General features: G+C 40.9%; 1 protein-coding gene across 1 annotated transcript in view; it reads left to right on the top strand.

The window, feature by feature from the left end:
• The window catches only part of plxna4 (plexin A4), a 220,701-nt gene that overhangs the window by 183,072 nt on the left and 23,279 nt on the right, over positions 1-14,350 (top strand). Inside the window, exons 20-25 of the mRNA XM_088003196.1 lie at positions 959-1,193; positions 1,334-1,476; positions 3,654-3,922; positions 10,756-10,822; positions 11,530-11,676; positions 12,136-12,295. Of these exons, the coding sequence (XP_087859322.1) occupies positions 959-1,193; positions 1,334-1,476; positions 3,654-3,922; positions 10,756-10,822; positions 11,530-11,676; positions 12,136-12,295 (1,021 nt within the window). The remainder of the gene's footprint in view (positions 1-958; positions 1,194-1,333; positions 1,477-3,653; positions 3,923-10,755; positions 10,823-11,529; positions 11,677-12,135; positions 12,296-14,350) is intronic.

Here is a 14,350-nt window from a genome sequence, read left to right as displayed (position 1 = left end):
GTCTGCTCTCATACGGAGCGTGGTTCTAATCCAATCAGCCACGTGGTTCCTGTTGGTACCCACAAGCAGACAAACAAATAAGAAGAATTAGGGCCAAAGCAAACTCAATAAAGATTCCATTTGTGGCTTTAAGAGAGACCACTTTGAGCAAAGCATTTCCTGATATTACCACCTGAACCCCGCGTCGCAGAAAGATAAAAACGCATCACTGTAAAATAGAAGTGTGTAGACGCTCGCTGTAGTTTGAACTTCAGTTTGATCAGTTGAAATAGTTTAGATTTCTAAGAAACACTAACAGGAAACATCTGGTGAAATCTGTGATGTGTTCTGCATTCAGTATGAGATGTTTTTATATTCCACTGAAAAGGTAACCAAAGTTATGCATGGATGGGGCTCCGTACAGCCTGGAGATGATTGGTTAGGTCTGGATAGCAGTTGAAAAATAAAAAACAATACTAGTGTGAAAAAGATAACATGTTCCACTGTCTAAACATTTGACACATCTATTCATCTGTTCATCTCCTACTAATCATCAGTTTCTCCCTCAAACCATCTATATATTTGACCATCAAGTGATTGAATCCATTTGTTTCTCCATTTCTTCATCATAATCAACAATCAACCATCAGTTTTGCCCAATTATCCATTCAAACAACCAACAGTTTGTCCAGCCGACTGTCAACAAAGTCTTTAGTTTGCGTATCCGTCCTTCAAACCAACCAGGATTTGATCCATTCATTAGTTCCAACGTTAAACTTTGATCACTGTTAAAATATCTCCCATAAATTTGAAGTGAAGTTTTGTATGATGATGTTTATAATTGGCCATAAATGAGCTCTTTAGTTGTTTTTTATCTGAAAAATGTGAAAGAAGTTTGATTTTGAAAATGTCTAGGGATGTTTTTTGTGAAATTATTACAGCACTAGAACGTGTCTCTCTCGTGTTTTTCTGTGACGAGGCGCGTGTTGGCGGTATCGAATTCTCCCCCGGCGTGGTCCACATCACATCTGACAGCCCGCTCAGCAGCACGGCGATCATCGGCATCGCCGCAGCCGGCGCGCTGCTCATCTTTTTCATCGTGGTGGTCCTGATCGCCTACAAGCGCAAGTCTCGTGAAAGCGACCTGACTCTGAAGAGACTCCAAATGCAGATGGACAACCTCGAGTCGCGCGTGGCACTGGAGTGCAAAGAAGGTAAAAACCTTCACGTAAAATCGACATCCCCTCGTTTTATGACCTTTGACTCGTCAATGAACAAGTTTTGTGTCGAGATTGTAACAGTTTCTTGGCTCAACAAATATGTGCATTGACGCAAAATGTTTGTCGTCTTCCAGCTTTTGCAGAGCTTCAAACAGACATTCATGAGCTCACCAGTGACCTAGATGGAGCTGGAATCCCCTTTCTAGACTACAGGACTTACACCATGAGGGTCCTTTTTCCAGGCATCGAGGAGCATCCTGTACTGAGAGATCTGGAGGTAATAGATAATTCTGTTTACCTCTCAACATTTGAGCAAAGTGTCTTTTAAAAAGAGATGATTAGATTTAAATTCCAGCACAAATTTGTAAAGCAAAAATGTTTCAAGGTTTTTCCTGAACTTTTTCCAAGCTGATAAAACATAATCTCACACTTTGTTTCCTTGACATAGCACATAAATAAAATATGACTCCTTTTCTTCAGTCTTCATCAAACAGCAGTGTAATCCAATTAGCCCTTTTGGAAATGAGATCAAAATGAGCAAACAAATTACCAGTGTGGTGGGTCGCAGTAGGTGAAATTAACGCAGATGCTGGCTGCTGTTGCTACCTCGTAAACAAAAAGCCCTCTGATAGCTGACAGAAGAGTTATTTCAAAGCGAACAAGATAGACTTCAAATCAAAACTGTGAAATCATTAATAATGATAAATGACATGAGATGGTAACTGGGTGTGTTTTTTCCCCCTTATCCCCAAAAGCAAATTAAAAGTCAATCATCAGGAGAAATGCAAAATGAAAAAAAAAACAAAAAAAAACACATTAAGTCATTTATCCTCACTGGTAACTTTGACTGACAACTATGATTAAACAGGTCATCTTGTTCCATTACAATAACGATGGGCCCTTATTTCACTGGCTTCAGAGTTAACTATCCCATTCCTGATGAGAATTTCCCACTAATAAGCCGTATTAATTATGTTTTAATTGGCACAAATATCAAACTATATGAAGAGTATTATGTGGAAAAAGAGCATAATGGAAAAACTGCCTGGCTGTTGATGACCACCTAATTATTATTGATGCACCGAATAATTTAAAGCCAAGTGCTGATGGGGAGGTGTGAAAGGAAGATTATGGAGTTTTTCTTTGCGTTAACCAAAGCCGTAGAAAATTCTTAGCACTAAAATATTGCTGAAGTTTTCTTTCTTGTCGTTTTTTATATTTAAAAACTGGCATATTAAATAGTAGTCAAATAATTATATTGCCTTTTTAAAATAGTCCTGGTTTTTTTTTTTCCCCCCGCTGCATTTCCACAATGCATTTTATGACAGCTCAACAAAAATCCATGGAAGAAAAATGGTATCTAGCTTATGAAATAGCTGATAAAGTTCTAATTGTGACTATCTTTGTAATCAGCCCAAAGATTAAAAAAAATTAAAGACTCCAACTTTAATTTTGCTGCAACTAAAGTTGGAGCCATTTAGTGGTACCTCTAGCTTTGCACATCAGAAAACCTTACAGTAATTAAAAAAAAAAAAAAAAAATGAAAACCCCGCATTCGCAAGCGACTAATACTCCAACACTCCCAAACACAAAAACACATTCTGACAAGCTGCATAAAATTAGACTTTCAACTGAACAATAGCTCCCGGCAGATTACAACCACCTCAAGGAAAAGGTAGAAAGACGGAACATATGTGGGCTGACAGCTGCATTCGCTGCAAAGCAATGCTGTCTTACCCAGAGTGCTACTGACAGATAAAAAACATAATCTCCTAAGGTGCTGTTTATGAAGAAATGGTGTGTGTGTGTGTGTGTGGGGGGGAGAAAGACGCACATGTTGCAAGTTACAACTATAAACAGTGCTGGGATGGTGTGGGCTCAGATGAGAAGAATTCACAGTTCTGCACTGCCTTTCAACTTGCGTTAATATGGAACACGGTGCCATCGAAATAATAAACACTCCCTATTGAGGCCTGGTGTTTTTCACTTTATTCTCAACCTTCAGATGAAACCTGACAAAAGCTAGAACATGTTAAACTCCTCATCTCCCTAGGTTCCTGATTTTTTTTGTTCCTTTTTTTTTCCTTCTCAGTCAATTATTTCCCATTTCTATTATTCTTTCCAAGGTTTTAATTGCTAATGCATGACTATGTAAGAAAATTGTACATTCATTCATTGGTTAAGATTATTTAAAACATGGCTTTCATTTGTTTCTGGTTGTACAAACACAGCTGTAAGTCATCTTAATATTATGTTAATGAAGTTGCTATATTCCTCTTAAAAAGACAAAAAAAAACTTTAACTTGGAGGACAGAGTGCTAATAATAAATTCAAATGAGCGTGTGACTAATTAGGCATATGTATCATCGTCTTATAATACGCCAACTTGAATCTGCACATTTTGCCCGCTTTTGAAATGCCTAATGCTCTTTCATTTCTCTTGTTTTCTCCCAGGTGCCAGGCTACCGCCAGGAGCAAGTGGAGAAGGGGCTGAAGCTCTTTGGCCAGCTCATTAACAACAAAACATTCCTGCTGTGCTTTATTCGCACTCTGGAGGCCCAGCGTGGCTTCTCCATGAGGGACCGCGGCAACGTGGCCTCGCTGATCATGACCGTGCTGCAGAGCAAGCTGGAGTACGCCACCGACGTCCTGAAGCACCTGCTGTCTGACCTGATAGACCGCAACCTTGAAAGCAAAAATCACCCCAAATTGCTGCTTCGCAGGTAATTAGCGTTCTCCAAGTGAGCGGACTTTGTAGGCAGCACTTCTTCACAGGTGGCCTCATTCCCACAGCTGACGAGCGACATTTATGACTTACTTTGTTTGCTTAATGCCTTAATTTTTCCCACTGTTCCTCACTTGCAGAAGTTTAAACGAACTCATCATGAACATGAGCCTCTTAGTAACTTGCAGCTTTGAAATTATTTCTTTGAATATTTGATTTTTTGTCTGGAGGGAAGTGATTGTACAACAACTTGAATTAATTCTCCACACTGGGTCACAACTTTACATCCAAGAACAAATAAATACATAGAAAACCTTTATTATCAGATGAAGTTCTCTCGTGCCGATCTCCTCAACCTCACAGTTGATATTTGATCACAGAATCGATAGAGTTCATTGGAGTAGTTTGAAATGCCTACATTATTAATCAAGAAAAGACTTCATGATTTTCACCTGGCTCAAAATGCAACGCACTAACCACAGATTTCAGCACCACTAGCATCCCATATCATTAGCAAGAGCTGGCAGGTATCGCTCATGGACACTTGCTTCTTCATGCTGTTTAAAATGTTGGGAAAAGTTAAAAAGCACAGTGCTAAGTTAAAAAAAAAAAGTAAAATGTTGTTCGTCTTTCAACATGTACATGTCACAAGTTGCTTCACAGCTAGTATAAAAGCTATTTAGTTCACCAAAACCAGATTTAAAAGCCTTACCTTGACTTCTGCCCATATATTTCTAGTTATTGTGTGTCTTGTCTTTTTCCATTAGTATTTGTTTGGATTTTCCACAAGGATAGTTGTCATCAGCAGCTCTTTTCTCGGTCCCATTGCTCCCAGTCTATGACTGAAATTTGCTTCACAGTGGAGAGCGACGTTGGTTTTTTCAAACTATGGCAAGCCCAATTTGATGCTTCGTGTATGTTTGGCACAACATCCAGTATCACCATACCTGCAATAAAACATGGCGATTGCACCATCATGTTCTGTAGTCACTTCCCTCAACTGAAACTGGGGTTTGTTGACAAGATGGACAAGTTCTGACCCCAAGCCTTCTGCTATTTTTTTTTTTTTTTAGCATCCCGGTGTGTCTAAACATAAATCAAAAGATTAGTTTCACCACAAGAGGGTTATATAAACGTCTGAGCAAGCACAGTTGTTTGGCTGTTTGTGGGAAGGGATGCAGATGAAAGGTTTACAGTGGATACGTGGCTCTCAGGAACCAAAGGCTACATATGCTTCTCAGTGTTCCCTATCTGTGACATGTTTGGATTAACTCCTGTGACCTTGAATCACTGGCTCAGAGTCAGAAACATCAGAGCGCATTGCTGTGTGCATCATTAGCCAAATAATTATAATTAATTAGCAGCGAATCCAATTTCAAATTGCTCATGAGGAAAGAAAAACTCATTCATGAAAAAAAAAAAAAAGGGGGGGGGGGGTGATTATAAATGGCTCTCTGACACAATCACAGTCCTCTGTTGGATTTGTAGTCAAAGCCTGAATGGCATGCACTTGAACACAGCTCTGTATGTGATTATGCGTCCTGCCTGCGGTGTTTGGTAAATGCGGTGATTATGGTTGCGTGAGTAAACCAGCTTCTTTCATAGCTGTTGTTTACATGGTTAGTGCGGGCAGCTGCGTACGTCTGAGCACACAGAAAATGTTTTTTTTTTTTTTTTTTTTTTTTTGCTTTTTTTGCTTGCAGGTTGTCAGTCAAGCCTCGACCCCCTCACCCCCCAAATGATTTGACAGGCATGAGATAAATTAAGTTGTCCGTCGCATTTCAATTCAAATTCAGAGTCTCCCTCTGGCTGCAAACACTCGTGTTTTCTGCCAATAAAGACAAATGCATAAACGCAACATGGAAAAGGCAGACAGGGCTGAAATTAATCCCGCTCACTGTGCTGTCCAAGAGACAGTGGGCATGTTCGTCTTGTTGAGGTATGTTTAGACTCCGAGTTGTGATGCAGAGAGATGCAGCGGCCTGTGTGGAAATCCTGATTACGGTGCTTTGTAAGATTATTCCACCGTTTTTAGTTTTCGCTTTAAACTAATGGTTTGAAGTCAAGATGGGATTTGCACCAATCAAAACACATTCTTACAGTATCCATCCAGTCTTTTTGTTTATTCCTGCTTAAATGTGATAGCCTCGTCGAACGTCATGCAAACTGATTTATTTTTCCACTATTCCATTGCAAGTTTTGACTCTTATAGAGCAAACTTGGCTCTAAAGCTACATATTTTTTATTGTTAAGACCAGTAACAATAATGCATGCCTGAAGGTAAACTGCTTTTAATACATTTAATTTATGTTGTAGACCAACACAAAATATTGCACCCTTGCTTTGCATGGTTTTCCAAAAAAATTTGTAGAAATAAAAATCTAAAAGATGTGACGTACACAGACACAGCTGAGATCTGGAAGTAGGTACTCTGGTCAAAAGAGACCAGAACTGAACAGTTTGGTGCACATGCCAAACAGTGAGGCAGTCAAGGACAGTAAAGACACTTCAAGCTTTGTTACATAGTGAAGAAAGTTGGAACGCCGAGGCGCAGAGACGAGCTAGGAAGTCGGCCCTTTGATCGCTGTTTATCGTGAGCCACGAGAGCCCTGTTTGTGCTATTTCTGCAAATCTATTTCTGCATATTGGATGGAAATTAAGAGCGATCAACAACCACAGAATAAAAATGCAAAGCACATTTCTCCTCCTCGATGACAACAGAGAGCAGGAAAACCTGGGGAAAATGCCAGCGCCATGCTGACTGCACAGAAGGGGAAACACATGTTCACATCACATCCGCACTCAGGTTGATTTCCCAATTGTCATACGTATGATGGCGATGGCCACTGATCATATCGTTGCATCCCGTTATTCCTCCTTAAATCTCCTGCTTCACCAACCCAGCATGAATTTCAGATCTGATACGGCAAGCTATGCCACCCCGTAGTCTGTGCTGACTGGTGTGTCCTTGGTTAGCAGATAAAAATAGCCTTGATGCAAACACACAAACTTGAAAGCTTAAACAAGGGAGAATTCACCCCTTTCCTCTTATTTTTATCTGTCTTTAATTTGTTCCATGCCTGTAGCTTTCTCTCTCTGTTTGTGTGTGTTTGCTCATTTCGGTGTTACTCTCCTTTCCTTTCTGCCTCTGTTCGCTCTTCACAGCTCTCTTCCTGTCTGTCTCAGCTTATCGCATGTGTAATGTCGGACCTACCTTTATTTCTCTTTCGCTGTCCTGCGCTCGTGCTCTCAGTCTATATTCCCAGCCCTTTCCTCCCCCTTCCCTGTTTTCTTGATTGCTAAATCAATGCTTAAAGTGCGCGAGCTCTGGCATGGGATGTGAGCACAGCTCCCAACTACCTCCTCTTCCAAGAAACGTGTGTGTGTGTGCGCGCGCTTCTCTCCTCGCTCCACACACAAGCTCACATCCTTCCATCTGTCCCATCTCAACCTGTGCTGAAGCACAACCACCAGGCAAGCTAACTAACGAGAGCCTTCCACAACCATCTGTCGTATTGCTTCCTGCATTCTACTCCTTTAACTTCTTTCTAAGCTCCATCTCTCCATCTCCCTCGCTCTTCCTGTCACGCAGAGCTAAACACCCCCCCAATCCCCACCTCCGCCTTAAGTTTTATTTGGCTGCAGTTTAGACATCAAAATATTAGTTCTGATTATGGTCAAGAGGACCCAATATGCTTATGTGTTAATCACAGCTTTACCCTCCAGCACAGAGACCCCATCAGCATGCAGGTGGACAGGCCTCGCTGTAGGTCCATATGGATAATGTTGGTTGATAGAAAATGATTTTAGCCTCTTAATTTTTTGAGTGAGAGAAATAAACGGATAACTGAGCATGTGCGTCAGCAAGAGAGCGATGGATAGGAGCGTTGGATTACTGTGAGAACGTTGTGGCATACGGCATGACTTGCATTCTTCACCCACAAAAAGCCAAAAGTAAGAAATGGAAATGGTTGGTTTGGCATGCGACTGAAACCGATACAGAAATTAACCTTTTAATTCACTTCTCTCAACTTCATTTAAATATTTTTAGTTTGGTGTGTCACTGGTATACACTGATCTACCAAGGCTTTCAGTACTTTATTTAAAAAATAATAATAAAAATTGGACGATCTGTTCTTGTGGTTTTTGCGTTCTTTTAAAGAGATGCAGGAAAATTGACAGTCATCTCCTACTCTATGCAGCATCTCATGACGCAGCAGCGTCTCAACCCCATCTGTCGTTGGGCACTGCGGGCCAGCTGGCTGAAAAAGGGGAGCTACAGATTTTCCTGGTTCGTGTGAAAGAAAAATCTTAACGGCTTGGCAATGTTTCCTGTTGGAAAATACATGGTCTAATTATCACCACCAATCACTTTTATTGCAGTACTGCTGCTTCAAAACGACACTCGGTAAGCTATAAACAAGATGTCTGTTAAGCGGCTGAATGCAGAGCGACTACCCTACTAATTAACAATAATAAATATAATTATTCATTCTATATTTTTGCTATCTCAAAATCGAAATAACAAAAAATAAACTAATTGCATATCCATCTGTGACCCTTAGAAATAAGAAAACAATTTTGAAAATTATAAATCTTTTTTTTTTCCTACACAGTGAATGTCTATTTAAAATTCATCTATGTTCTCTTTTACATCCAATACATATACGGATTCGCTTTAGGTTACTATAAAATATTATTTAATGTTATTTATTCAGTGACATATGCCGTGTCATTTGCATCAGCACAACCAATGTTGGGGGAAAAAACAAAAAAGAAACAGAATATCCAGGAATATTTGAACCGTTAGATAACAGTATGGTGTAACTTTAGCAATAGCAAAAATAATTGACACTTTTTATGTGAGAGTAAAATAATTTAGATCATGTTGTATTATTTTACCACAAAAAAAAAACACAGGAGGACGGGTGCTATCTTTTAAATTTTTGCTGTCTGATCCCCCCACTGTCCCTCTTTAATCAGGGATACCTAAAAACTCCCATGGCTCCTGGGTCCTAGATCCTTTCAAGCATCCACCGGCCCGTCTGATTGACCGCCAAGTGGGCAAACGCCTGGCCATGCCAACGAGGCACGGCGAATTTCAAAAGATTAACCCAAAACATAGGTTGCTGTGTTTGGATTGTTAGCTGAGGAGAGGTTGGGATGAAGATTGTTTTAAAACGGTGTAATACCAGACACAAGCGTTAGATGTTGAGCAGATCCATCACAGTGCTGATTTTCATCACGGCTCCCAATAGAGAGTGCTGCGAGTGAGAATGAGCATAAGCTAAATGGTGGGAGTGCGCCAAGACTTCTTATTACTGCTGGGCTGGCACCCGCTGCCATTCGCACACACACGCACACACACACACACACGCACGCACGCGTGATAAAGAGTAGTGAGCACAGGGGCTAATTTTTGGATACGTACGCAGTGGGATTAATTTGTGCTTTTTGCACACAAGCCTTCAAGCTGCCACACACTTGTCTGGGCACAAAGGCAAAACAGAAAACACACAATGTCCATTGGAAGTGGCTAAGTAAAAGGAAGTTAAAGAAAAAGAAATGTGGGTCTGAGACTCAGCCAAGCTATTTGTTCTTCATTCTCTTCTTTTACCCTTTTACTGCTCCTTCCTTCCTTCCTTCCCTATGCACCTCCTCTTTTTTTCCCGTGCCTCTTTCATCCCAGACGGGCTACAATTGTGAAAATGGAGAGGATTTGGAAGTGTGCGCGATTACATGATCCAGAATAGGGCAGCCAAATGGAAATGAGGGAGGGAGGAAGTCAGCAAGGACACATGAAAGAAAAGATGAAAAGTGACCTTGTTGACCCTTGGATCTGTGGATGGAGGAAAGGGCGGGACGGGCTGAATAAAAAGTGGAGGCACAGTGAGAAGCAGGAAGTTAATCCCCTCCAGGTGTTGTGCCAGCTCTGGTGGGGGGTACCAGACTACCCCACTGGCACATTACGCTCCCCCCCCTCGCGCTGCAGCGTGGAGGCCTTTTTTTTTTTACGAGGCAGACTGAATGGTGAAGGGAGGGAGGGCTGCAGGTGGCAGCCGACTCACTAAGGACAAAAACTGAACACACAAATGGGCACAATGGACACTAATCCTGAAATATTGATGTCTACGGTAGTCTCTCATTTAGAGCAGGGGCAGGGGTGTGTGTTTATTATTGCCCACATACTCCCGCTGCTAACCACGAGGGTTGCTGTCAAAGGATATCCGATCCTACCCGCTCCTTTTCGCCTGCTGCCACCACCGCTGTTGTTATTATGCATGCATATTAGTCATTCACACGAGATCAATCACACTGTTGGCCCAGGTCAATGCACGTGCACACACACACATTACTTTTGCCCCACCAGTGGAGCATGGATGCCAGGCGGAGAAGGAGAGGCAGATGTATTCATTCACTTTCTATTGTGCCCGGATCGAGTGTTAGTCCAGTGAATAGGCGAGGGAGCGCTTGATAATGAGGCCAGTGTTATTACAGAGCCACTGCGGCCCCTAACAACATCAATCCACCGGGATCAAATAAAGGCTTTTAATTGCTTCGCCTCATATTAAAATCCCCGCCGCTTGTACACGAGCTGCCCTCGGCGTGCCTGAGCATAAAAGGCGGCCGAAAGATTGTCTGAAAGGCCATCGTATAGCGTGTGCAAACGCTCTCGCCGTTCATGTCCTTACAGATGCGTTTGTCCAGTGAAAGCCTATTCATTAGCAGCTGCCGCCACTTTTATTTGAAGAAAATTTGACACTAATGTCGAATATTTATGATGTCAGTGCAGGGATCAAATCTCAGCATGTACTTTGTGCTTGTTTGCAGGACAGAGTCTGTTGCAGAGAAAATGCTGACCAACTGGTTTACGTTCCTTCTCTACAAATTTCTAAAGGTGCAGTAACTTTTCTTTATCCTCAACTTCAACAAATGTATGCAGCACACAGTGCTTTTTTGTGTTTGTTTTTACAAAGTAATAATTTTTTGTGTCCCTGGGATTTTATGAAGTTGCAGTAAAAAAAATCCAGCATATTTTATCGGGTCTTTATCTGCTAGACCATCACAAATTAGAAGGAAAATGAGCCCTGCTTTTCCTGTTTCCTAACAGATAAATATCTAAAAAGTGTGGTGTGTGCATTTTCAATTGGTTGTCTTTATATCAGGGGAAGCATGTCTAGAAACTGATTATTTTTTGGAAAATAGCTCAAGCCATGCTAACACATTCAAATGCTTTCGGAACAAATAATCAGTTTAACTCCGGCTGTATGATTTCTGTGCTCTTGTTTATTTTATGGCAATGAGAAACTAAAAGGTTTGTAAATGCGCAACCACTTCTGAGGAACTGCAGCGTTTTGATTCAAATGATTGTTTGCAACAAGAGTCTGTCTTTTGTGAACATTTCTGTTTTAAATCATCGAGTGTTGGGGAATCTCTGTGTTTTACTAAATACCGGAGAAAAGAAGGACTAGAAACATTGACAAAAAGCTACTACATTGTTCTGAACATTTAGTTTAACATTTTGTTCCTAGAAAAGTGAGCCCATAAATAGCTCTCTGAGCTATACCGCTTCTGTGAAACGCATTTGTCCAAATGTTGTTGCAGGAGTGTGCAGGCGAGCCCCTCTTTTCCCTCTTCTGTGCCATCAAGCAGCAGATGGAGAAAGGCCCCATTGACTCCATCACAGGAGAGGCTCGCTACTCGCTCAGCGAAGACAAGCTCATCAGACAACAGATTGACTACAAGACACTGGTAAGGGATTCACCTGCCCTGGAGTACTGGGGCTAAGGGGAGATGCTTAATATGCTTTCAGGGACAGGAAGAGTGAATAGGGTGGTCATGGGTGGTCGGTTGTGAGATCTGCAAAGGGACACAGAAGTTGTTGTTTTCACGCTTGACATGCGCAGGGGGCACTAGAGTGGTGACCTCACTAGTGGCAAGAGCTGTCAAGAAAAGGCTGGGTTTCAGTGCATGTATGACTGCACACAAGCTGAGAAACAACTAAGATTTCCCCTTCTGTATCCTCTTAGTCATTAGCTAAATCTCTGTTTTAGTCCTCTCTACTGTGACTAGTGGCTATCAGCTGTGGTACCCCAGGTTTCTGGTTTTGTTCATGTTCCTTTGGTTTGTCTCTCGGGATCGGGGTTTAGAATCGGTGGCTCCACATACATTTCTTGCAACGCGTCAATTTCATTCATGTTTTTGCTCCAGGTGGTCAACTGCATACATCCAGAGAATGAGAAAAGTCCAGAGATCCAAGTGAAGGTCCTAAACTGTGACACAATAAGTCAGGTGAAGGAGAAAATCCTGGATGCCATCTACAAGAACGTCCCGTATTCACACCGCATAAAGGCCTCAGATATGGACCTGGGTAAGAATCCTAGGTTTAATGACTTTTAGAAACCCTTTCTGAGAAGTACAAACAAAAATATAGTGTTTTCCTTTTATTCTTTAAGAGTGTTGATATCTTGGTTGTAACGGTTCTAATATCTAAAAAAAAAAAAAGGTCTGTTACCAGACCAAAACTTTCAATCTGTCACAATTTCCAGAATCTTAACTGATAGTTTTATTCACAAGCTTTGAACACTGATGCAGTTAATATATTGATTTGTACCAATGACTTTGGAAAGGCTTTGACTGTGCTGTGATGAAGAGGACAGCACAAGCTTAAGAGCGAGACGAAAGTGACACTGAGAGCGGCAACAAAAGAGAGGCTGAGGAAGCGTGTCAGGCTGTTGAATTCTGACAATGAGGAAGACGACTTTAGTGGTTTTAGCGCAGGAGGAAGGTGAAGATGGCAATCAATAGCATTTCTTGGTAGGCTGCTCTATTTTTTATTTTTAAGTGGCTGTGCTACAGGAACTGTTTGGAAAAATTATACACATTTCAATAAATGTGTTATTTTACAACATGGACACCTGCTGATTATTGACAGGTGAGGCCTGTACATATACTTTTTTTTTTCCTTTCAAAGTTAGTGAGTGCAGCTCATATTCATTTAGTAGTGCAGAAATTAAGGTACGCTTCCGTCACTGGTTGAGCCAGATGATTGATCGCTAAATCGCTCGAGGCAATTATTACTTTCTTTAAAATCTGCCTTCTCTCTTTATAAATAGATGTTTCTGACAATGTGAAAAAGATGTTTTAGTATCTCACGTAATCAGCTGTTTTAACTGGTTGCTATTTATTAATGATACTGCAGTGCTGCGTTCTGCCCTACTAATACCTGCAGACCGTCTCATCAGGAAAGATTTTGCTTTTCATGGCTTGATATTGCCAAATATTTATATATTTTTTTCCAATCTCAAATCAAAGATGGGCTGAGTGCATACCGTGGGGATTCTGTCTGAGAGACAGCTAAGTGGAAAAACTGGTTCATCCTTTTGATGACACTCTTAAAAAAAAAAAAAAACTTGATGGACCCCCTTGGGAAGGAGACGTGGTTCTCTTATTGTGTTGTTAAAGGAATGAGGAATTTGGGCCACCCTCTCTATGGTCTATTTGTCTGCATTTGAGCAAGCTCACTGGAGAACGTATGAATGATTTTTTTTTTTTACATCATCCTACACTCAAAGAATATATCCAACATGTCGACCGAGAGTGGAGGAAAGTTGTTTTTTTGTTTTTTTTATCATGAATCCATTATGCTCTCAGAGCACACATGGCTGTAGGATTTTAATTTGTGAATGTAATTAGGATCTTTTTTTTTCTTTTTTTTAAATACTATGTTTCAGAAAATAACTGGTAAACATGTAGCACCGAGCTAAACATCTCCAACTCTCCCTGACAGACAGACAGACTGATCACAGTGGCTAAAAAGGGTAATGGGATTTGTGGCATCCGTGTCTTGAGACAAATTGACCAAGAGTATTGTTCTCCTGAGTGCTGTCTTTAATTCCACTGTGCGACAAGCTACAAATGTCCTCCGAATACCATTGTCGTTTATTCCTAAGGACACCAAATACGACTGTTTTTCTACCTTTCAACCCGTCACCTTACAAACCCTAATAATCTCAAATGTCATGTATTTCAGTGGATTTTATGTGATGCACCATTTTATGTAGTGTGCAGAAGAATGCTTTAGAATATGTTTGTAAAAAAAAAAAAAAAGTGTAAAAGTGGGATATTAATGTGAATCCAATCCTCGTTATACTAATAATCCTATAAAAATAGTCCAACGTGTCCTTTGAAGGCATGTCAGAGGTTTGGTAAAGGATAATAAGAGAATACTCAGCATCATGGAGACAAAGTAACTCACTAAACACATCAGGGATGTGGCAGGTTTGAGGCAGGTTTGGGTTATAAACCAAAACTTTAATATCTTTCATATCTCAGTCTATTACTAAACTGAGACTACAGCCAAACCTACCGAGGAGAGAGAAGTTAAGAAGCCCATGGCAACTCAGTGGTAAAGAATCACAGCTTG

This window comes from Poecilia mexicana, unplaced genomic scaffold, assembly GCF_051168715.1.
Source record: "Poecilia mexicana isolate PSO_F unplaced genomic scaffold, ASM5116871v1 scaffold_23, whole genome shotgun sequence".
NCBI lineage: Eukaryota > Metazoa > Chordata > Actinopteri > Cyprinodontiformes > Poeciliidae > Poecilia > Poecilia mexicana.
This window is presented reverse-complemented; position numbering and strand designations above follow the sequence as displayed.